Raw genomic sequence first — 22,854 nt, forward strand, 5'->3', positions numbered from 1 at the left:
TCGAGGTCCCCATAACAACTGTATTAGAGCTTATTTCATTTTTCATATCCATTAATTATCTGAATCTATTTTATGGAATCTATTTCTTTTACATGTTGTGCATTCATGGTTTCCATTACTTTTCTAAGTTCCTCTTTTTTATCTGTATCTACTCTAGATTCACTGAATTTGTCCTTCATTTATGGTCATCATCTCCTTAGTTATCTGTAAAATTATTTCTGTTTAGTTTTTTCTAGAGACTGATTTATCTACTTTGTTATTTCTTCTACTACCATTTCAGAAAGTTTGTTTGGGTGGCTTTGGGCTTCTTTCACCTCAATGGCTCCTGTATTTGCCTTGGGCAAGCTGGAGGTCTGTGATTGCATCTTGCTTCCCTATCTTCTCATTTTCTTTTTCTTCTTAATTTGTTGTCTGCATTGATGCTTCTAAATTTCCCATGGTAGTTTGCTTTATTACTAGTATCAAGATTTCCTTAGGAAATGCTTATTTTTCAGAGATGTCTTCTAGCTGTAGCTGGCTTTTGGTTTTTGAGTGTGTCCCATGATACTGCATCTTCAGTTTTTCAGAAATGAGAAGTTGCTGCTTATTTGTCTTAGCACCCAGTTTTTTGGACTATGGTATTGTTTATGATGCCTACACAATCTCAGTATTGGCCTATAGGAAGAACAACTGATCACAACTATGTCACATTGACTAAAGTAGTACAATCAGTAATAACAATAACATCATGCATAATCTAGAAAATGACAAACTGTGGTACCTACTAATTTGTCAACTTTATTCATAGGCACAAGAGTTATAGTTATATGACAAAATCTAAACCAAATCAGAAAATTATATACAGTTATCCCCTCGATAGAGCAATTATACCCTCAGGGAAAAAAATTTTGAAGGATAAGAGGAAAAATATAAAGAAGTAAATGAAGAAAAAGAGATTAGAAGCAAGGCTAAAGGACTGAGGAAGATTTCCCCAAGCTTTGCAAAACTGGTGAAGAAGACAGGAGGGAAAGAAAGAAGGGAAAAACAAAAACAACAACTAAACAAAACAAAAAACTAAAAACAATTTCACACTCATGATAAAACAAAATCAAGAATAAAGAAAAAAGGAAAACAGGAATTTCTCTGTGATTTCAACCCTGTGGTTATCTTCTGGGTTCTCCCTGAAGGCCTCTGGATTTACCTGCCTTCACTGTATCTCTGTAGATTTGAGCCTTTTTTCTCATGCCACAAGCTGTGTGTCAGGGAGAAAGTGGAATTTGCTACCTCTGTTTTTGCATTGAAGTCTGTCTCTTCACTTTCCCTGTGGTCTCCAATTCTCCCTGCAGGTCTTTTCTGAGTCCCAAGAATTCACCTCCCTCTTTCTTTACTTCCCAAAGTTGTTACATTCTAGTATCTAGATTCTGAATCTCAGAAAGACTTATTTGCTGCTATTTACCACTCCACTATCTCCCTGGAAGTCTCCAGGAAAGATTTATTTGGGGTCATAGTTTTAGAAGTTTTGGTCCACAGTCAACTGGGTCCAAGGCAGGGTGACATGCCAGAGGGGCATGGCAGATATGAAACAGTCCATGGCAGGGTAGTAGGAAGCAGAGCGGGATAAAGGAATGAGAGAGGGAGACAGAGTCTTCTAGGCCACAGCCCTCAGTGACTCACCTCCACCAACCAGTCTTCACCTAGCAACATCACATTTAGCTATAAACTCATCAGTGCACTAATCCACTGATAGTTATTATGCACCCATGAAGCAATTAACTCCGAAATGCCACATCTATGAGCATATGAGGCTTTGGGGAGACATCTAGATATAAACAATAACAGCACAGATATTAGCAACCTCAGCATGCGATAATTTTTCTTTCTATATTAAATTAAGAATATTTATCTTTTAGGAAATTTATCTTTTAGGAAAAAACTTAAAGGAAGCATTTCACAGATTCTCTTTGCCACATCTGAATTGCCAGCATCCCTACTTGTTTACTCTAGGGTCATTATTAAGTAAAATAAGGGTTACGGAACACAAGCATTATGATACCACTGTGAGAAGTGGTCTGATAATTGAGGTGGCTACTAAGTTACTAATGAGAAGGTACTGTATACAGGGTGGATATTTTGGACAAAGGATGATTACATCTTGGGTGGTACCAAGTAGGATGGCATGTGATGTGCAATTTAAAACTTAGGAATTATTTATTTCTGTGGATAAGAAAGGACTACTCATGATTTGAAAAGTTCATTTTTGAATGCATGACGTATTTCTCTCGAATCATTAAATATATACTTGGCTTTTAAAAGTGTTTACGAAGAGGTAACAATCTACCTTTCATTGATCCACCCATATTTCAAACATTTCAGGTTGTCTCCTTCTCAATGCCCAACACACAAATGACTTTTGATAAATTTAAAAAGTTGTACTCTTTACAAAAGGGAAACATATATACCAAGAAAGCCCAACTCTGAAAATTTATTGAATTCATATAACCTATATGAAAATGTTTACTTATTCCCAGCAAAACAACTGCCTCAGTATTGAGTATAAAAAAGAGAAGATAACAGTTCTATAACAGAAGCAATAAGTTGACATGTGATTGTCACAAACTGAGATTGAAAGTGTGATTTGCGAAAGGTTTGCTTATTTTTGACCGAGAAGCTTTCAGGATAGGGGATGCTGTGGGAGCTGCTTCTGCTCTGTTGACTAAAACCAGCATCAGTTCCCATGTGAAGTTTTCCATATAAAAAGTCATGCCAGACATCCCATGGCTGTCTATTATAGGGAATCCCAAATGTGGCATGACTCCCTGTTGGTAGCAGCTCAGCCAGTACACAGCTGAGCTCCATTTTGTTCCTTGGGAATGTGAAGTTGTAGCATCCAATGTATCCCTTCTTTTTGTTCTTGCTCAGCTTGGCTTCAGCTTGGCTCCTATTAAAGTATCAGTCCTTTTGGGAGGGATATCTTAGAACTGTGATTAGAGACATAAACTTGAGCATAAAAGGAAAACTATGAGATTGTATATGATGAGTTAAGGGAGGGGACATGGAGACAGAGCTTAACAGCATCCTTGACTTTGTTCATTGTGGAGCTTTTTGGATTAAATGACAGTCTTGTGGCTAACTTCATCCTTCCTTTTCTATTTGAACAGGGCTACCCTGGACAGCCAGGTCCCAGAGGTCTACCTGGCCTGGATGGTCATAATGGAACTAAAGGAGCTGTTGGATTTCCAGGCCATGATGGCTATCCTGGGATTCTTGGACCACCTGTATGTTGCCAGATCTTTGCATGTTAATTCAAATGACATTGCTAACCTCTAAATGTGCCCTCTTTCTGTGGCTCTGAAACTTCATTAAGCTTCTGAAGCCCCTTGTCCAACACAGTAATCTGTGCTCACAGCATCATAACAGTAAAAGTCTAAAGAATACCAATTAGAAGGGGAAAGGACACTATGTCAGGTTACTTTTTTTTTAAATGCTGCTTTGGGAATTGGCAATATTGTTAAAAAAGTGTATTACATTTCAGAGCAAAATATACACTTGAGCTATATGACATGTTCCTACATCAGATGATGTTGCAAAATACTTGAAAGCTGTATATGGAATCAGAAATACTTTACAAGAACCCAAAAGCATGACACCCTTGGTTTATACCAGTGGTTCTTAACCAGAACAGGTTTTGTTCTTCAGGGTACATTTGGCAGTCATTACTGGTATCACTAGATGTCACAACTGGGGATATGCTACCGGGACAGGCTACTGCCTTCCTCTGCTACACACACACACATATACAACACCAAAAAATCATTTAGCCCAATGTTGTTGAGGTTTGAAAATATCACACTCAGAGTTCCCCTCTCATTATAACTTTCATTATAAGGTTGATAAGGTATTTATTAAATGTCAGTTCCACTACCTTCATTTAACTCCATTCATCTAGATAAGGTTAGCTATTTGGGTCTAAAGTATCAGGAGAAGACTGTAGTAGATATTATGTCCTTGCAAGGCAGATTTTATAAGCATCTGGAAAGAGAAAAATGACACATTTCAAGTCCATTCTTTTTTTTTTTTTTTTTTTTTTTTTTTTTTTTTTTGGTTTTTCTCTGGTACCGGAAACCGAACTCACGACCTTGCGCTTGCCAGGCAGGCGCTTTGCCACTGAGCTAAATCCCCAGCCCCCTCAAGTCCATTCTTAAATTCACTTAAAGTAATCTAAGTTACCGAGGGTTCAGATGTGAAATGTTTAACTAGAAATCACACCACCCATTATACAGATTTCATAGCTAAATGAATTGATTGACATTTCACTGGAATACCGGCACCATTGCCTTTAGTGACCAGGTTGTGGGTGTGGAAGTACACTTGAGAAAGTGAGATATCCAAATAGGCAAAGCACAAGCTCCAGATTGTTGTACAGGACCTTGACATCTAAAGACTAAACTAATATAGAGCAAAAGAGCCAGGGGTGCTGTTGAAAGAGTTATATTCTAAACATGGAATTATTGGTGAGTCACAAAAGGCTTTCAAACTACCATGGCAACAGACCAGGGAGTAAAATACTTCTGTGGTAAGAATGGGATACAGAAAAGCCAAGGGAATGCTACCTCAAAAAGGAGAAGAGATATCTTCAGGTAATAAGAATCCCCTTGACAAAGGAAAAGAGTAGAAACCTAATCTTATTCCTAAACCTCACCTTCACCCTTAATAGGATCTTTCTATGTATTTTACTAAGCTGAACCTTACCCTCTGCTGAATACCCAGGGATCTCTATTCAATCAGCTTTTTTGAAAATAACAGTGACCAAAACAATAAGGGGAATGGGCAGTGTTAGGAAAGAAACTAGTTTATGCATCTGGGATCACATTATTCTTTTATTACACCAATAATCCTTCTACTCAAGAAATCCAACCTTCAATCAACTGTTTTGTCCCCAAAGCTTAGACCTATCCTCATTATATATAACTTGGATCACCCTTAATTGTACAAACATCGATTTTCCCGAAGAGGACATCTGCCACCGAGATAGCAAAAGATACCTGATTAAAAGACTGGGATCATATACATTGCTTTCCATGTAAACAGTGGGACACACCACTCTCTTACATAGGTATTGAAGCTGAGGTTGTGTGATAGAAGCACAAGATGAAGGTAGTTTCACAGGTTTGTCTTAGACCCGGTGCCTATAAACTGATCCACGAAGGCAATTGGCCTGCGTGTTGACAGTTTTTACAATTTAAAGATATTTTTAAAAGAAAGTGTAAAGAGCCAGGCATGATGCTGCATGCCTGTTATCTTAGCACTCTAGAGGCTGAAGGAGGAATATCTCCCTGAGTTCAAGGCCAGACTGGGCTACAAAGGGAATTTAAGGCTAGCCTGAACTACAAAGCAAGATCCTGTCTGAAAAAGAAAAAAAAGTGTAAGGATAATATAGGACATATTCTAGATATAACCCGTAATGCCTGTATTATTTACTGTCTTGATCTTTGCAGAAAAAAAATTGTTGACCTTTGTCCTACACAAAGGCCTTGACCGTGACTTATACCTGTGCAAGCTACAGCAGTAAAATCTAGGCTTATGAATTTTATGCAGTTGTTTAGACCAATGCTCTGAATAGATTTGAAATCTCCTACTTTATAACCACTTTACAGACATTAGTTGGGGCTGGAGGAATAAGCTTCCAACTTTGAGACACTGCATTTGTTCAGGGAATTTTCTTTGCCCCTTAGCATAGTGAGTATTGCCTTAGAAGAAGCCATATAATTTCAAGTTCTTGTTCCATTCTCTATCTGTTCCGATCATAATACTAACAAAACTCGATGTGTATGCATGTATTCACAAGTTTCTCTTACTATTTTATTCAGGGCCTCCCTGGTCTGAAAGGTTCAAAAGGTGAACCCATTCTTTCTCAACACAGTTTTACAGGAATGAAGGTAAGAGCCTTTAAAGCAGACAGCTGAGTAGTTTCCCCAGATTGGGTCCTACCCCCAATGAAAATATTTCCAGAACTAGCATTTATGTCTCTGAGGAACAGACTAAACTGGAATTAAAAGGATCTAGAACTTTTTGTGGTGGTAATATTGACAGAAGTATTTGCAAATATACTGGCAAAGAAATCCGCTTTGTAGTGTCTAGACCAAAAATAAGAGAAATGAGCAAATATTTTGCATGGGTATTTGTTATGTGTTTTGTCCAGATGTCCTCCCAAAGTCTCATGAGGTGATAGGCAAGACTTTTCAGAGATGGCTGGATGGAAAGTGTCTGATGCTGGGATTAAGGGTGTGTGATTACTAAATTAGTGCCCTGTATGGTTTGGCATAGCTCTGGGAGTGGATAATGTATATTCTGGTATCAAGGATGTGATACTGGGATTGATTCGTGGTGCAATGCTAAGATTAAGGATGCCCTACCCTGGGCATGAGTGCTACCCAGGGCTGCTGTCATCATGTGCTGCTTGCTACTTTGCTGCCTTCTGTCAGCCATGAACTGTTTCTCCTCTACCATCCCCCTCTGCCGTGTGACACCCTGCCTTGGAGCCAGCTGATTATGGACTGAAATCTCTGCAAACTGTGAACTAAATAAACCTTTCTTCCTCTAATTTTGGGTATCAGGTATTTTGTCTCAGCAATGAGAAAAAATAACTTAGACAGGTATCATTTTCTTTTACAAGCTAAAACATTTCCTTGAGAAAGTCACGTTTTATCTACTCTGGAATCCTTGATGTCTGTATGCCTTAGTTGCAATCCATGTATGTTTCTGCCCACTCAAGATGGCCACCAGTGCAAGATCCTGGCCCTGACTTTTATTTTACCTTGCACACTAGCCTTTCACGCTAACTGGGTCCTTGGATATCTGCATATACATGCCTATCAGATCTGCAACCGCCTTGAACTGATGCTGGGATTAAGGGTGTGTGATTACTAAATTAGTGCCCTGTATGGTTTGGCATAGCTCTGGGAGTAGGAGATCTTCATAAGAACCTCCTATGTTCTTATGACTGTACTTTTGGTGTATGCTGCCTGATATCCTTGTGGGACTTCAGTAAACCCTGGCTCCAAATGGAGCCACTGCAGAATAGGAAAGGAGCACATCATTGCCCTAGTAGCAAATGGAAATATATATGCTCAACCTCTGAGAGGAAGATACAATATTCAGTCTTCCATCTGTGCACAGAACTAGGTACTGAAGACACTGACTCTTAAAATGGTGGAGTGCTGAGTATCAGCTACTCAACTTCCCCAGAACAAAGTGCTGACAGTCTTGAAACAACAGTCTAGAGAGACTCCAAAGGGAGTGCAGGGCACGTGGGAACCAAAAGGGAGAAGAAGAAAATAGGATTCATTGCTATAGAAGAAACAGTTAACCCAACTAGAACAGTTGTGTAGCTGCCCCAGCAGCCAGCAACAGCAACTTTTGCTGGGAGATTGAGACCTGACCTGGACCAGGAGAGTCTTGTACAGTCAGAGGCAGCAGTGAAAACATGAATCACTGATTCCTGAGCACGAACTAAAAAGGTGCCTCGCACACAGTCGTTCAGAAGAACAGCAGCGGATGAAAAGGACCACCATTCCATTCTATTTTAAAGGATTTGGGGCTTAAACTCCAGCAGGAGAGCAGCTCCAAGGTCACTTCACTGCCAACGTCCCTGAGTGGAAAGAGGGAAGGGTAGTCCAGTCACAGTAGACAGTTGGCAGTTAGACAGCAGGCTGGGGGAGTTCTCCCAAGTAGGAACCAGGACCACACAGAGTCCATTGTACCAAGGAGCCAAAAGCCAGTCTGAGCCCTAGCTACAATGGCCTGGAAGCATCCTCCAGCTCTGCAACCAGTGGCACAAGCACACAAGTGGCCTTGGCCTGTGGTGGGACAAGGGCATACCCCTACCTACCCTGTGACCAGTGGCACAAGCAGGTGAGCAACCTCAGCTGGCCATGGGTTAAGGGCACCACCACCTGCCCTATGACCAGAGGTGCAATTAGGCAAGTGTCTGTGGCTGGTGGAGGGACAAGAGCACTATCCCTGAGCTACAACCAGCGCATGAGAGGAGTCAGTGATGTGGCCAAGATCAGCCCTGAACCCAGCAGTAATCCTACTGCAGATTTGGTGGGGTTACTCAATACACGTTCTGACTCTTAGTAGGAAACTCACGCAGAACTGGGAGTACCAGAGGAATTTTTTTTGGAAGGATGGTTGTTTAGGTTTTGACTATTATTGTTTGGTATATTTTCTCTGTCCCATCTTTCTCTCTATCCTCAACAGCCTTTCTTGATTTTCTGATATTTACCTGTGAATGAAAATTTTCTTGAGTTTTTCTGGTTCACTTCAATATTTCTCCTTCATTTTTTCTCCTCTGTTCTCTTCTCCAGCTTCCCAAAGTTTGGGGAAAAATCCTTCAGCCTTCAGCCTTTCTTGTACTATGTTTCTCTTCAGTTATTGCTCTATTTTGTCCCCTATTCCTCCTAAGTTCCCCATACCCACAGGATGAAATCACTCTAACAAGGGGAAACTTACTTTGTATAATTTCCTGGTGTATGTTAGATGTTGTTATAGAACTATAGATCTTGCTCCTAGTGTTAGAAATACCAAACTAAAAGTTACTACAGATGATTAATTTCTAGGCTATGTTTGATGATATTGTTAGGGATAACTGTTCTACATTAGCCAAGATGCCATACTTGTTGTATTCAGTTGTTTATCCTTGTATGACAATACTGTGATAATCTGAGGTCATAATCATCCCCACAGTACAGTACCTAATGTATGGGTGCTGAGACAAATAGATAGCAACTCTTCATCCCTAATAAAATGGGAAGATAGGACCCTGGGAGAGACACAAAGACCAACATCCAGCGATACCTAGAAGATATCACGGAGGAATAGCAATTTCCTAAGGAAGCTTTGATACCAGTGATGCTACCTAACATAAGAAAAATACAAATAACAACACAGAAAACAAAGTCAAGTTAAAAATAGAAGATAAGACACAAAAGCAAAATGCAATTGCAGACTTTCATCCCACTCAGGACAAAAACAAGGAATAAAATAGAATAACTCAGAAGTCATCCACCTTAATCTTCTGGAATGACAGCAGCAGAAATAAAACAATACATACATGAAGCTATAGAGGAATGCAGAAAACAAATAGTTTCACAACTTAAAAAAGAGATGACAGCCATAATGAAGGACTTGCTCAGCAAATCTAAAGTAGACATAGATTTAAAAAAATAGAGGAACATAGAAAAAATGGTGAAAACTGTGAATGCCCAACATAGGAAAGAAATGGAATCCATGAAACATATTCAAACAAATATCCATGAAATTAGAAATGTCATTGAAAGTTTTCAAAATTGTATGAAAGAAATTTAAGATAGAATGTCAGACCTAGAAGACAGGATCATGGTTAGCAACCATGAAAAGAAAGATCTATTAAAAATAACAAGGGACGATGAAAAAACAACCAACAACTACAAGATGATGTAAACAAGAACAACATGGGATAGATTTGAATAAATGAAACAGAAGGAGTCAGGACCAAAGACAAAAAAACACATTCACAGAAGTAATAGCACAAACATCCCAAGCATGGAAAAAGATTTTGACATACAGATAAGTGAGACATAAACAGTACCTATAATTAAGTGATAATGTCAATACAGCATACTAGAACTCATGGGATGCAAAGAAAACAGTCCTAAGAGGGAAATTAATCATGGTGAACACACACATCAGGAAAATAGGATGAGCTCAGATAAACCTAATGTTGAACCTCAAACTTCTGGAAAAAGATAAGCAAGTTAAGCCTAAAGCTACTATGAGAGAGGAAATGATAAAGATCAAAGCAGAAATTTATGCAATTGAGACTAAGAAAACAATACAATCAATGAATCAAAGAGTTGATTCTTTAAAAGTGTAAATAAAATTGACAATCTTATCAAAAAGGAAAAAAAAGACTCAAATTCATTTAATTAGGAATGAAAAGGGTGAAATCACAATGGATCCTTTGGAAACCCAGAAGAACATCAATATCTACTTGGAGAAATTACTCCAATAAGATGGAAATCACACCCCGGGACCAGAGAAAAAAAAAAAAAAAAAGATGGAAATCACAGAAGAAATGGACAAATTCCTAGATACATATGAATATTAAAACTGAATCAAGAAGATACAAAAATTCTAAATAGCCCAATATCTGTCAATGAAATTGAACATTAATGAAAAACTGACCTACAAAGAACATCCCAGGCCTGATAAATTCACTACTGAATTCTACAAGAAATTTAGAGAAGATCTAATGTCATTATTTTCAAACTCTTTAAAGAAATTTCAAGGAAAGCAATACTTCTAATGTCACTACTGGAAGCAAGAATTACTTTGACACCAAAACCAGAGAAGGGCCCTAGCAAAAAAAGAGAACTACAAGCCATTCTCCCTAATGAACACTGGCACAAAATCCTCAATAATATACTAGCAAACAGAACACAGCAAATCATCAAGAAGAGTACACACCTTGACCAAGTAGGATTTATCTCAGGGATGCAAGGATGGTTCAACATATGCAAATCATTAAACATAATAAACCATATTAACAGACCAAGAATAAAAACCATATGATAATCTCATAGATGCAGCAAAAGCATTTGACAAATTCCAACACCCATTCATGACAAAAGCCCTATACAAAATTGGAATAGAAGGTCTTTATTTCTATAGATAAAAGCCATTTTTTATCAAACCCACAGCCAACATCATATTGATCAGTCAAAAACTGAAAGATTTTAACTCTAAAATCAGGAACAAGACAAGGATACCTACTCTCAATACTACTCTTCAATATGTTTCTGGAAACATTAGCCAGAGCAATTAGACAAGAGAAAGAAATAAAAGTAATAAAGATAGGAAAGGAACGAGTTAAATCATAATATCTGAAGATGACATGATTCATAGAAGACTCCAAACCCTCCACCAAAGATGTCTAGATTTAGTGACCAGCTTCAGTCATGTAACTCGATAAAATGTCAACACAAAAATCTGTAGCATTCCTGCCGGGCATGGTGGCTCACACCTGTAATCCCAGCACTTGGGAGGCTGGGGCAGGAGGATCCTTGTGAGTTCGAGACCAGCCTGGGCTACAAAATGAGCTCAAGTCCATCCTGAACTGCATAGCGACACCATGTCTCAAAAAGACAAAAAAAAATTATAGCATTCCTCTACACAAATAACAAACTCACTGTGAGAGAAATTGGGGAAACCATGCCTTTGATATTAGCACCCAAGAAAATGAAATACTTATGAATAAATCTAATGGAAGAAGTACTAGATCTTTACATTGAAAACTACAGTACTCTGAAAAAGGAGATCAAAGAGAATATCAGAAAATGGAAAGATATCCCTTGCTCTTGGGTAGGATAGTAAAAATTGCTATACTCACAAAACTGTTATGTAGATTTAATGCAATGCCAATCAAAATACCATGAGCATGCCTCACAAAACTACAGACAACAATCCTAAAATTCATTTGGAGACATAGGAAAAACAATTCTTTGTAACAAAAGAAAGGCAAGGGTCATCATAATCCCTGACTTGAGACTATACTGCAAAAGTACTATGATAAAAAAAAAAAACAACATGGTACTGGAAAAAAAACAGACCTGAGGACCAGTGGAACAGATTACAAGATTCAGAAACACCTCTAAATCCACTCAGCTACCTTATCTTTGACAGAGGGCCCAGACACATTCACTGGAAGAAAGATAGTCTCTCTAATAAATGGTGCTAGAAAAACTGGCTTTCCACATGCCAAAGACCAAAATTAGACCCTTGTCTATCACCATGCACTAAGCTAAAATCAAAATTGATCAAAGATCTAAATATTAAAGCAGAAACACTAATCCTCCTGGAAGCGAAAGTAGGTAGAACTCTTGAAGATATAGGTGTAGGCAAAGATTTCATGAAAAACCCCAATTACATGGGAGAAAATAAAGAGGTTCAACAACTGGGATTTTAAATTATTAAAAAGTGTTTGCCCAGCAAAAGAAATCACTAACAGAGTGAAAATATAACCCACAGAGTGGGAAATATCTTAGTCAGTTTTTCTTCAGACAAAGGGCTAACATCTAAACATATAATGAATTGAAAAAAATAAGATGCCCCAAATTTAAAGACCCAACCCACAAATGGGCATCTGCAATGAATAGGCTCTTCTGAGGAAAAGTACAAACAGCAAACAAATATATGAAAAAATGTTCAACATCATTGGTCATTCAAGAGATGCAAATTAAACAACACTGAGATTCCATTTCACCCCAGAAAAAAATGACTATTATAAAGAAATCAACCAATAACAAATCCTGGTCAGGCTGTGGGGATAAAGGAACTCTTCTCCATTGTTGGCGAGAGTGTAGACTTATGCCACCCTGTGGAATCAGTGTAGCGATTCCTCAAAAAACTAGGATTAGAGGTTCCATTTGATTCAGATATTCCCCTTCTGCATATCTTCCTAGAAGAATTAAAAACATACCACACTGATATATGTGCACCCATATTTATAGTGGCACAATTTATAATAGCTAAATCTTGGAAACAAACCAAATGCCCATCAAATGAGGAATGAATAAAGTTGTGGGGGTTTTCTTTTTCTACAATAGAGCACCACTCAGCGATAAGGATAAACTTGAGACATTTCTAGGTAAATGGATGCACCTTGAGACCATACTCTTAAGTAAAGTAAATGAGACACACATGTGTAAACATCACATTCTTTCTATGGTATGAACTATAACATTCTTTCTATGGAACTGAAAGTGTAAATAAGAACCAAAATATGTAATATGTGAAATAGGAAGAAATTGTTCAAATGGAAAGGGAAATGGTGGGGAGGAAGAAGGGAAAAGGAAAAATAAGACAAAATAAGACAAAATGGAAAGAAACCTTTGCAAATAAGAAGGAAAGAGGAGTTGAGGGGAGTCAAATGGAGAAACTAAGACATACCATGTATAGGTACAAGTTCCCTATTATGAATGTGATCATTATGTATTATCTATTTTTTTCAGGGCTCTTCACAAACAGAATATCAAAAGCCTTTATTCGTAATTTAATAAATTTAGTAATGTAATTGTTTTAAACTGCTAAATTGTGGAATAATTTGTTACATGGCAATAGGTAACTGATACAGAATTCAATACAAATGCATAAAACTTTTATGAAATGTTAATGATTAGCATTAAAGTACATTAAAGAATCATCATGAAAATCCTGAAATGGAAAGTTCAGAAGGAGTTTTTTCTCCCATATATTGTAAAGTTTAACCATTAAAATCAAATGCCTTTTTATAAAAATATAGGAAAATACCTTAAAGGGTATCATTTAAATTGTTTTTTAAACAGACAACCATTTACACAATAGCAAAAGAACAAACAATACAGATTTACAAACAAAGTGGTAGGAAATTAACAATGGTTGTTGTATTATTGATATCTTCAAAGTGGTTTCACAGGAAAACAAATAGAGACATGCAATACTGATCAATGAAGTAATCATTAACTGTTTCTTTTAGCAAAGCAATAGAAACAGTAGTTCAACTATGTTGGCTATCTGTAGATACATACATACACAATTTCCCCTTCTTTCCCTTCTCTTTTCCCACACCACAGTTGCCCTTTACTTTTGAGCATTTTTCTTTCATTTCACAATGTCTTTCATACCTCCTAGTTTTTATTCACTCTTTCAGGTCTTACACTAGTGAGACAATACGGTGCTTACACATGCAAGTCTGATTTATTTCACTTATGAGTATGGTCTCTAGTTGTGACCATTTACCTATAAAAGCCTTGAGTTTACTTTTATAGCTGAGTAATATTCCATTATATAAAAGTACCACAATTGCTTTATCCAATCCTCAGTGGATGGACATTTGGGTTGCTTAAACAATTTAGCAATTACAAATTGTGCTGCTATGAACATAGGTGCACATATATCACTGTGACATTATGTATTACCTAAATTGTACCAATAAACTTCACAAATTAAAAAAAAAAAACAAATCAGGTATTAGAAACTATACAGTAGGCAGTGATAGTGGTGGGTAGCTGAAGAACTGGAGAAGATACAGAATTTGGATTCTTATATATGAGTGCTATAGCAGAAGATACAGTTGGGAATGGTCTCATGATTACTGGATTCATATTATTCATTTAACAGTTAAAAAGATACTGTGGCTAGACTTCTTGCTAAGAGCCATAGAGCTAGTTCACCAAAGAGCTAAACCCCAGGTAGTACTCTTTCCATGCTACAAACAGCTGGTTTTTTACTGTAAGTGGAGTAAGACTAGCAGGTATTAAAATATAGCCATTGTCTTAGAAATCGATTAAATGGTTTGCTTAAAATCAGGAGACCCTGGATCCAGTGGGACACAGCAATTTCAACAAGACAGTTGTATTACAGATTCATACAGTGACTTAAAAAGCTGCAAAGCAATTAAAACATGATCAGATACTGTATGTTCCACTGTTCTTTTCCTTGAAGTGTCTGATTTGCATTATATACACATGGGCACAGATTCTCTAGGGATGAAGGCACACAGGAAAATAGTTTTGCCTTCCTCCAAAAAGAGCAGGAAATTCACTAACCCACAGAAGCAATTTCTAATTGATAAGTTTCTAGCAAAGGTGAAAATTAATTAATCCAAGAAAAGTATGAAATCCTGTTCAGCCATGGCTATAATATCTGTCTTCTAGCGTCCAGATTTTTCGGGCTGCGGATTTAGCTCCACAGCACAGTGCCTGCCTGGCAAGCTCAAGATCGCGAGTTCGATTCCCAGTACCAGAAAACAAACAAACAAAAAATCATTAGAGTCCAGATTTTTCATAGGAAAAATGTAAATGGTTGAATATATTCAATTTATGCATTACTTAAAGCACAAGACCTTGACAGAAGCAGCCCAAGTATTAACAATGCATTTTTATCTCCATGAATCTTATATTGTCTGAAATACCTCAGGTTTAATTTATTAGTCTCCTCATTGTCCTACCTTTGTCTGTTTCTCAGGGGAATCCTGGGTTGCCTGGACTAGATGGAATCATGGTAAGTTGTCATTTACATGTTGAGCTCTCGGTGTTTAGTCAGCAGTCACTGATGTTGCTTTTTTATTCTTCTCTATAGTATTCACAGCACTTACAGGAAAGCTAGAGTTGAGGCAGAACAGGTGATCCATTTATATTTTCCAGAAGACCAGGTACTAAGAGGATGACTTGCCTGACAAGCTTTCAGACTTTTAGGGACCTCCGTGAAGTCATACCCTTCAAGACTCACAGTGGATGCCTAAAACCATAAATAATATCAAACCTTATATATACTGGTTTTTTCCTATACATACATACCTGTGATAAAGTTTAATTTATAAATTAAGCACAGTGGGAAATCAAGTACATAACAATAAAACAAGTATAGTGTTATTCTGTGAAACATGTCATGTGAATGTACTCTTGCTCTTTCTCTCTATCCCTTCCTCCTTCCTTCCATTCCTCTCTTCCTCCCTCTCTTCCATTTTTTAAAAATACCTTATTCACCTTTCTTGTGAAGATATGAGATGATACACTGCCTATGTGAGAATGAAGTGAGATGAATGAGGTAGGTATCGGGGCATAGCACCAGGTTATTACCTAAAGGTTACTTGAACACAAGCATTGCAATACTTTTTCCACTTAATATTTACAAACTGGTTTACTGGGTGTAGCTGAAAGCAGAACCTTGCATAAGGAGGGCTACTGGTTTCCCTAGGATACATTAGGGGAATTCTTACATCATGAAAAGTCATAAGTTATATTAACAAGAGCTTTCTTTTCCCTTGAGATTCCACATTTTCATCACTTTACTTTGAAGTAGACTAAGAATTGTCCCTTCTTTCCTCCTTCTTTCCTGTATTCCTTCCTTCCTGCTTCTCTTTGTTTTATTCAGTCCTGTAGAGCTGATGAGCGCCTATTATCAGCAAAGTGCTGTGAATGATTACTGAGGCAATGTAGACACAGTCCCTGCCCCTAAGGATGTGTAAAACTAATAGTAGTAGTGTATTATAAGGATCCCACAGTAGGATAGATGAAGACATGCTGTTCAGCTAAGAAAGTACAATGGGAGATTTGTATCTGGGAGAAAGAAAGAGCTTCTGAGAAGTATGGATGGTGGGAGGAGTCTTTAGACAAGAAACTAGAGGGATTTCAAGCACACCCCAAAACAAAGATGAGCGATGACCAAAGGCATATAGGTCCCCTAGAGCTAGACAAAACTGGCTTTAATGTTGTGGTCATTAAATTCATAGAATAATATTCACTGTATTTGCTGCATAGCTTCTCTTGGAGATTCATTTCCTTACCATCAAAAGTACAGTGTCTGTCTACTTATCAGCCACAATATGTAAAGGACCTAGAAGAAGGTATTTGGTAGTAAAATAAGAGATTTGTGATCAGTAAGGAAACAACAGTTTGTTGGTTATTTTCAAAGCAGTGTTCATATTCTCATTCACTTGTAGGGAATATTTTACCCCTCTCTTTTCTTCTGTCTAAGTTCTCACCTCTGTTAGATTCTCCTGGCCTCGTCTAGGTATATGTCACCTTCCCCTTGTTCTCTACTGGGTGCATGCCTTACATTTCTCCAATCTTTCTGTTGATTTCACTGCCTTGCTTTTGTATGGTTATTCCGTTCTAAACATTTTCTTATTTCTCTTTTTACTTTTTCTTTGACCCATGATGTACTTGGAAGTGTATTCCTAAATATTTGACAACCTTCCAGCTATCTTTTTTTTTACTTTTACTGGTACATGTTTGCAGTACATAATGATTACATTCACTGTAGGGAATTAGTACATGTATATAATACACTTCAATTCCTTTTCCCCCTCCCCCATCCATTTGTTGATTCTTAGTATTATTTCTTGTACAACTGGAGTTTTGTTCAGAAAGCCTTGCCTACACCTATATCTCCACGATTTTTGCTTATTTTGTCTTCTAACAGTTTGTTTCTGTTCTAATATTTAGATCTTTGATCCATTTTGATTTTAGTTTAGTGCATGGTGACAGATATGCTGTGCATGGTGGTCTAGGTTCAACTTTCAGCATGTGGATAGCCCATTTTCACAACACCACTGTTTAAAGCGACTGTCTTTCCTTGAGCAAAGGGATTTGGCCTTTTTGTCAAAGATAACATAGCTGAGTGTGCCTGGAGTTGTTTCTGTGTCTTCTACTCTCTGCCATTGATCCATAAGTCTTGTTTCTGCTGATATAATGCTGTTTTTATCACTGTATCTTTGTAGCACATGCAACTTGAAGTCCAGGATTGTGATGCACCTGCCTTACCCCTCCTTGTTACCCAGAATTCCTTTCCCATTCTAGTTGTCTTCTGCTTCCATATGAATTTTAGGATTGATTTCTCCAATTACGTAAGGAAGGTTATTGATATTTTGATTTGGATTACATTAAATCTATATAACAGTTTTGGAAGTATGGCCATTGTCACTATATTGGTGCTGCCTGTCCAGCAACAGGGAGTATATTTTCCATTTTTTGATATCCTCTTCAATCTTCTTTTTAAGACTACTGTATAGTTTTCATTCTACAGTCTTTCACTCCCTTGGTTAGGTTAGTTCCTAAGTATTTCATTTTTCTTGGTGCTAATGTGAAAGATATTTTTCCCTAATTTCTCTCTCAGTGAGTCTGTTATTGGTGCATGGGAGCATTATTTACTTTGAGTGCTGACTTCATAACCTGATATTTTATAAAATTTAGATATTAGTTCTAAGAGTCTTTTATTGGAGTTTTGGGGTGTTCTATATAAAGGATCATGTCACCAGCAAATGATGATAATTTAATTTCTTCCTTCCCTCTCCATATCCCTTTTATTTCTTTCGCTTCTTTTATTGCTCTAGCTAAAGTTTTGAGAACTATATTGAAGAGAAGTGGTATTAGCAGATATCCTCGTCTTGTTCCTGATTCTAGGGGGAAAGCTGTAAGCTTCTCTATGTTTAGTATGACGTTAGTCATTGTTTTGTCATAGATGATTTTTATCAGATTGAGATAAAGACCTATTTTATTTTCTTCAGGGTTCTTGTTATGAATGGACGTTGGACTTTCTCAAATGCTTTTTCTCCATCTACTGAAATGATAATGTGATTTTTACCCTTGCTTCTTTTTGTGTAGTGTATGACATCTATTGACTGGCATATGTTGAAACATCCCTCAATCCCTGGGATGAATTGTACTTGGTCATGGTGTATGATCTTTTTGATGATTTGCTGCATTTTGTTTGCCATTATCTTATTGAAGATTTTTGTATCAATGTTCATTTGGGAGATTGGCCTGTACTTTTCTTTTTTGGTTGGGTCCTTTTCTGGTTTTGGAATAAAGGTAGTGCTTACTTCTAAGAATGAGTTCAGGAGTACTGCTTCCCTTTTAACTTCATTAGTTTGAAGATTATTGACATTAGATCTTCTCTAAAGTTCTTGTAGAATTCTGCAGTGGATCAGGAATTCTTCAGGGACCTAGGCTTTTGTTAGTGGATAGTTTTTTTATTACTTCATCAATTTCACTGACTGATAGTGTCTTATTTAGGATTTTTATATCTTCTTGGTTCAGCTTTAGAAATTCACATGGATCTAGGAATTTATCCATTTCTTCTGAATTTTCTATTTTATTAGAGTAAAATTTCTCAATTGTGATTTCACCTTTTTCGCTTCTAGTTACATGGATTTGGGATTTTTTCCCCCCTTATTTTGGTAAGATTGGCGAAGGGCTTGTTTATTTTGTTTAATTTTTCAAAGAACTAACTATTTAATTCATTAATTCTTTGTGTTATAATGTTAGTCTCAATTTCATTAATTTCTGCCCTAATCAGGTAATTCATTTCCTCATATTACCTGTGGGTTTGAATTTCTCTTGTATTTTTAGGACCTTGAGGTTTCCCATGAGGTTATTTACTTGAGCTTGTTCTGTTTTTCTCATGTGGGAATTCAGTGCTATAAACTTCCTTCTTACGACTACTTTCATTACATCTCATAGGTTCCAGTATGTCACACTGGCATTATTGTTTGATTGTAGAAACTGTCTAATTTTTTTTGTTTAATTTCATCTGTGACCCATTGAATAGTCAACAGGGTATTTATTAATTTCCATGTATTTGCCTAATTTGTGTGGTGTCTTTTGCCATTGATTTCTAGTTTCAATACACTATGGTCCAATATTATACATGGGATAATTTTTATTCTTTTGCATTCACTTTATGGGCAACTATGTGGTCTATTTTGGAGAAAGTCCCATGTGCTACTCAGGAGAATGTGTATTCTATTGTTGAGTGGAACATTCTGTAGGTATCTATTAAGCCTCTTTGTTCAAAGATTTGTTTCAATGCTGGCATTTCTTTGTTGAGTTTTTATTCTAGTTGATCTGCCCACTTGTGACAGTGTGTTGAGGCTCTCTGTTAAAATTACGTTGGTGTTTATCTGATTTCTCATGTTGATTACTGTTTGTTTTTTGAAGTTGTATGTGCCAGTATTTGGTCCAGAATATATGTTTATAATTGTTACCTTTTCCTATTGATTTGTTCCCTTAATCAATATGTAGTGACCTTCTTTGTCTCTTTTGATCAGCCTTAGCTTGAAATCCACTCTGGCTGAAATTTAGACAGCATCCTTTTATTTTTAACCTGCAGCTTCTTGAATTGTATCTTATATATGCTCCCTGTATATTCCATATTGTTGGGGAGTTTTCTTGACTCATTCTGTCAATTTATGTCTTTTGATTGGGAACTGAGACCATTCACATTGAGAATTGTTACTGAGAATTATTGACTTATTCCTGTCATTAACTTCTTCATTTTTCCTCTTTCACTTAGCTGCTCATCCTGGCAGGTATACTCACTCTATTTGTCTTTTTTTTTTTTTTTTTTTTTTTTTTTTTTTTTTTTTTTGGTTTTGGTTTTTCTCCGGTACTGGGAACCGAACTCACGATCTTGCGCTTGCCAGGCAGGCGCTTTGCCGCTGAGCTAAATCCCCAGCCCCACACTCTATTTGTCTTAATGACATGGTTGGCTTCGTTGTCGCTTTCAAGGCTATCCTTGAGTATTTTTTGTAATGCTGGTTTGTTGGCCATGAATTTCATGAAGTGCTCTTTCTCATAGAAGTACCTTATTTCTCCATCAGTTTTAAAGGAAAGTTTTGCAGGATACATAAGTTAAAGTTGGAATTTTTCATCTTTTATGGATGGAAAAAACCTTCACTCCCACCCCTTCTGGCCCTTAAAGTTTGTGTAGAGAAGTCTGCTGTGTTCTAATGGGTATCACATACCTTTGCATGTGATTCACTCCCTTTCTCCAACACCTTTTCAGATTTTGTCCCTGTAATGGAATTCTGGAGCTTTGAGTATAATGTAGCATGGAGAGGTTCTCTTTCAGTCATGGCTATTTGGTGTTCTATATGCCTCATTTAATGTATGTTTATTTTTTCCCTATATTTGGGGAGTTTTCTGCCATTATTTTTGTGGACAGGTTTTTTTATACCATTTGCACTATCTTCTGATTTTTCATTTATTCCACTTATTCTTAGGTTGGTCTTCTTTGCATCATGTAGCAGTTGTTGAATCCAATATTTCTCTTGCTTTCTAAGGTGCTTTTGAGTCATTGGTCTTTAAAGCCACCATTGTCTTCTAGTTCTGAAATTCTGTCCTCACATTGTTCAGTATTACTCTCCATAGTTTCGGGCTGGGGATTTAGCTCAGCGACAAAAGTGCCTGCCTGGCAAGCACAAGGTCATGAGTTCAGTTCCTGGTACCGGAGAAAAACCAAAAAAAAAAAAAAAAAAAAAAACTAGTTTTTCTCCATAGTTTCAATATGGTTTTTAATCTCCTGAATTTCTGATTGAAAACTTTTGATGAACTCTTAATTTTTTGTTAAACTAGTAATTCATGTTTTGTATCATTTTGTTTAGCTCATCTAGCTTTTTATTAGAATCTTCTGGGAGCTCCTGCAACTTTTATTACTGTTTAGTGATATCTTCTCCCCTGAGTATCTCTTTGAGCTATTTTCTGATCTCCTCTGCTATTCTTTCAAGTAATTCAGATGTGTGGCTTACACTATTCTGCCCCTCAGTGCCCCCTGGACTGGCTCTGGGCAAGTTGTGACTTTGAGGAGATAGTTTGTTGTCTTTTCTTCCCTTTTTTAAATGTTGAGTATTTAGGCCACTCTATGGAAATATCACAGTTTATTTATCAATCCTTGTATGAAAGAATACCTGGGGCATTTCCAATTTTGACTATTATGATTAAGGTTGCTATGAACATTCTCATATGGATGTATGTATTTCATTTTTCTTGAGAAACTGTCTTGCTTTCTGACCTTGGGAAAACTTGCTTCTCTAGGGACCACAGGGACTACCTGGAACTCCTGGAGACACAGGGCCTATAGGATCACCAGGACTGCAAGTAAGATCAATTTAAATCTAATATGTAAACACAGTATTTGCATGACTGTTTTTTTCACCATGCCATGTGTTAAATGTAAGCTTATATAATTTAGGCCCTCTTACTGGAGGAAAACTTTCATTCCTGGAGTATTAAAATGAAAGATACTCTTCCTATGAGCTAGTGGTTTTATTTATCAGTCTTTCTGACCATCCAGTTTGTACCTTTATATCCTCCTGGTCTAACTCAGAGTATAGTAAAGGAATGACAATTGCCTCATACTTCGATTGCCACCTTCACCCACAACAGATATTACTAATCAATCATACCATCACCTACCTTGAACACTGAGAAGGTTCAAAATTCTTCTAAGAAGTGTGCCTTGGGCAGCTGTACCTACCTACTTCCTATTTTTCTAATATCAAATCTATTTATCACTAGTGTCAAAAGAGCATAGCCAGTCATCTCTGCAGTCCTGGGAAAGTCCTGTCCCCAGACTGTTCTCTGCAATACATGGGTTCCCAGAACTTGTTATTTTGTCTTAGCTTCACTGAGCCACCACTTTATAATTTCTGACCTGTTTGAAGAAATGAAAAGAAGTCTTCACTACATTAGCATGAATCTGGCTACCCAGTCAAATTGGAAATTTCAAAGAGATAGAATCTCCTGGGAAGAGCTAGAGTCTGTTGTATTGAAGCCAGTTTACACCAAGCAGGTTGGGGCCTTATCCTTAATGATTCCAGGCATGCTCTAGCTCTTTGAGATGTAAAGTAACAAGTGGTAACTCTTTTCCTTCTATTTTTAACTTAGGGTCCTCCAGGCCTCCCTGGTAACCCCGGTCCTGATGTAAGTATACTTTGTCTTGTGGTAGTTTGTCTCCTCTGCCACTAAGTAATCTGGTTTCTCCAGACATACTGATTTGGTCAAATCTACTTTCTGGTAAAGAAAAAATACTGCATTCCAACTTAAATTCTTGGAACTGGTTGTTAGTAATTGCTTTTGTTTTTCTTCCCTGTACTGCTGTGCCCCAGGGCAATATGGGGTTAGGTTTCCATGGAGAGAAAGGAGTCAAGGTAAGTAGATTTTACCAAATACAGTCTGCATTGCATATGCTCTAAGAAACATTTTTAATCACACATATGTGCCTCGTTGTGTAAGAGGATGTGGGTTTTCACTTTAGGAAATGGGCATTTTCTTTTTTTTTTTTTTAAGTTAGAATATTGAGTTTATTGTGCATATAAATATACAGTTTCTGAAGCAAGTGGCTTCAAACTGAAAAGACTGAGTCCCTTACATGTTGTGCACAAAAAAGGGCATGGAAAGTTAAAAGCATACAATTTTAATAGAGTAATATTTGAAGAGTGTATCAACTTTTTTTTTCTTTTTTTTTATTTTAGAAATAAAAGGAGGAAAATACTAAGAGACTGACAACATTTTACAA

At 37.1% G+C, this 22,854-nt stretch overlaps 1 protein-coding gene across 1 annotated transcript in view; it reads left to right on the forward strand.

The window, feature by feature from the left end:
• Col4a6 (collagen, type IV, alpha 6) overlaps positions 1 to 22,854 on the forward strand; it is a 354,614-nt gene that overhangs the window by 278,868 nt on the left and 52,892 nt on the right. The window contains exons 7-12 of the mRNA XM_005404677.2: positions 3,138 to 3,254; positions 5,847 to 5,915; positions 15,022 to 15,057; positions 21,372 to 21,434; positions 22,224 to 22,259; positions 22,445 to 22,486. Of these exons, the coding sequence (XP_005404734.1) occupies positions 3,138 to 3,254; positions 5,847 to 5,915; positions 15,022 to 15,057; positions 21,372 to 21,434; positions 22,224 to 22,259; positions 22,445 to 22,486 (363 nt within the window). The remainder of the gene's footprint in view (positions 1 to 3,137; positions 3,255 to 5,846; positions 5,916 to 15,021; positions 15,058 to 21,371; positions 21,435 to 22,223; positions 22,260 to 22,444; positions 22,487 to 22,854) is intronic.

Source organism: Chinchilla lanigera, unplaced genomic scaffold (genome assembly GCF_000276665.1).
Source record: "Chinchilla lanigera isolate Chin_1 unplaced genomic scaffold, ChiLan1.0 scaffold00089, whole genome shotgun sequence".
In the NCBI taxonomy this organism is placed as follows: Eukaryota; Metazoa; Chordata; class Mammalia; order Rodentia; family Chinchillidae; genus Chinchilla; species Chinchilla lanigera.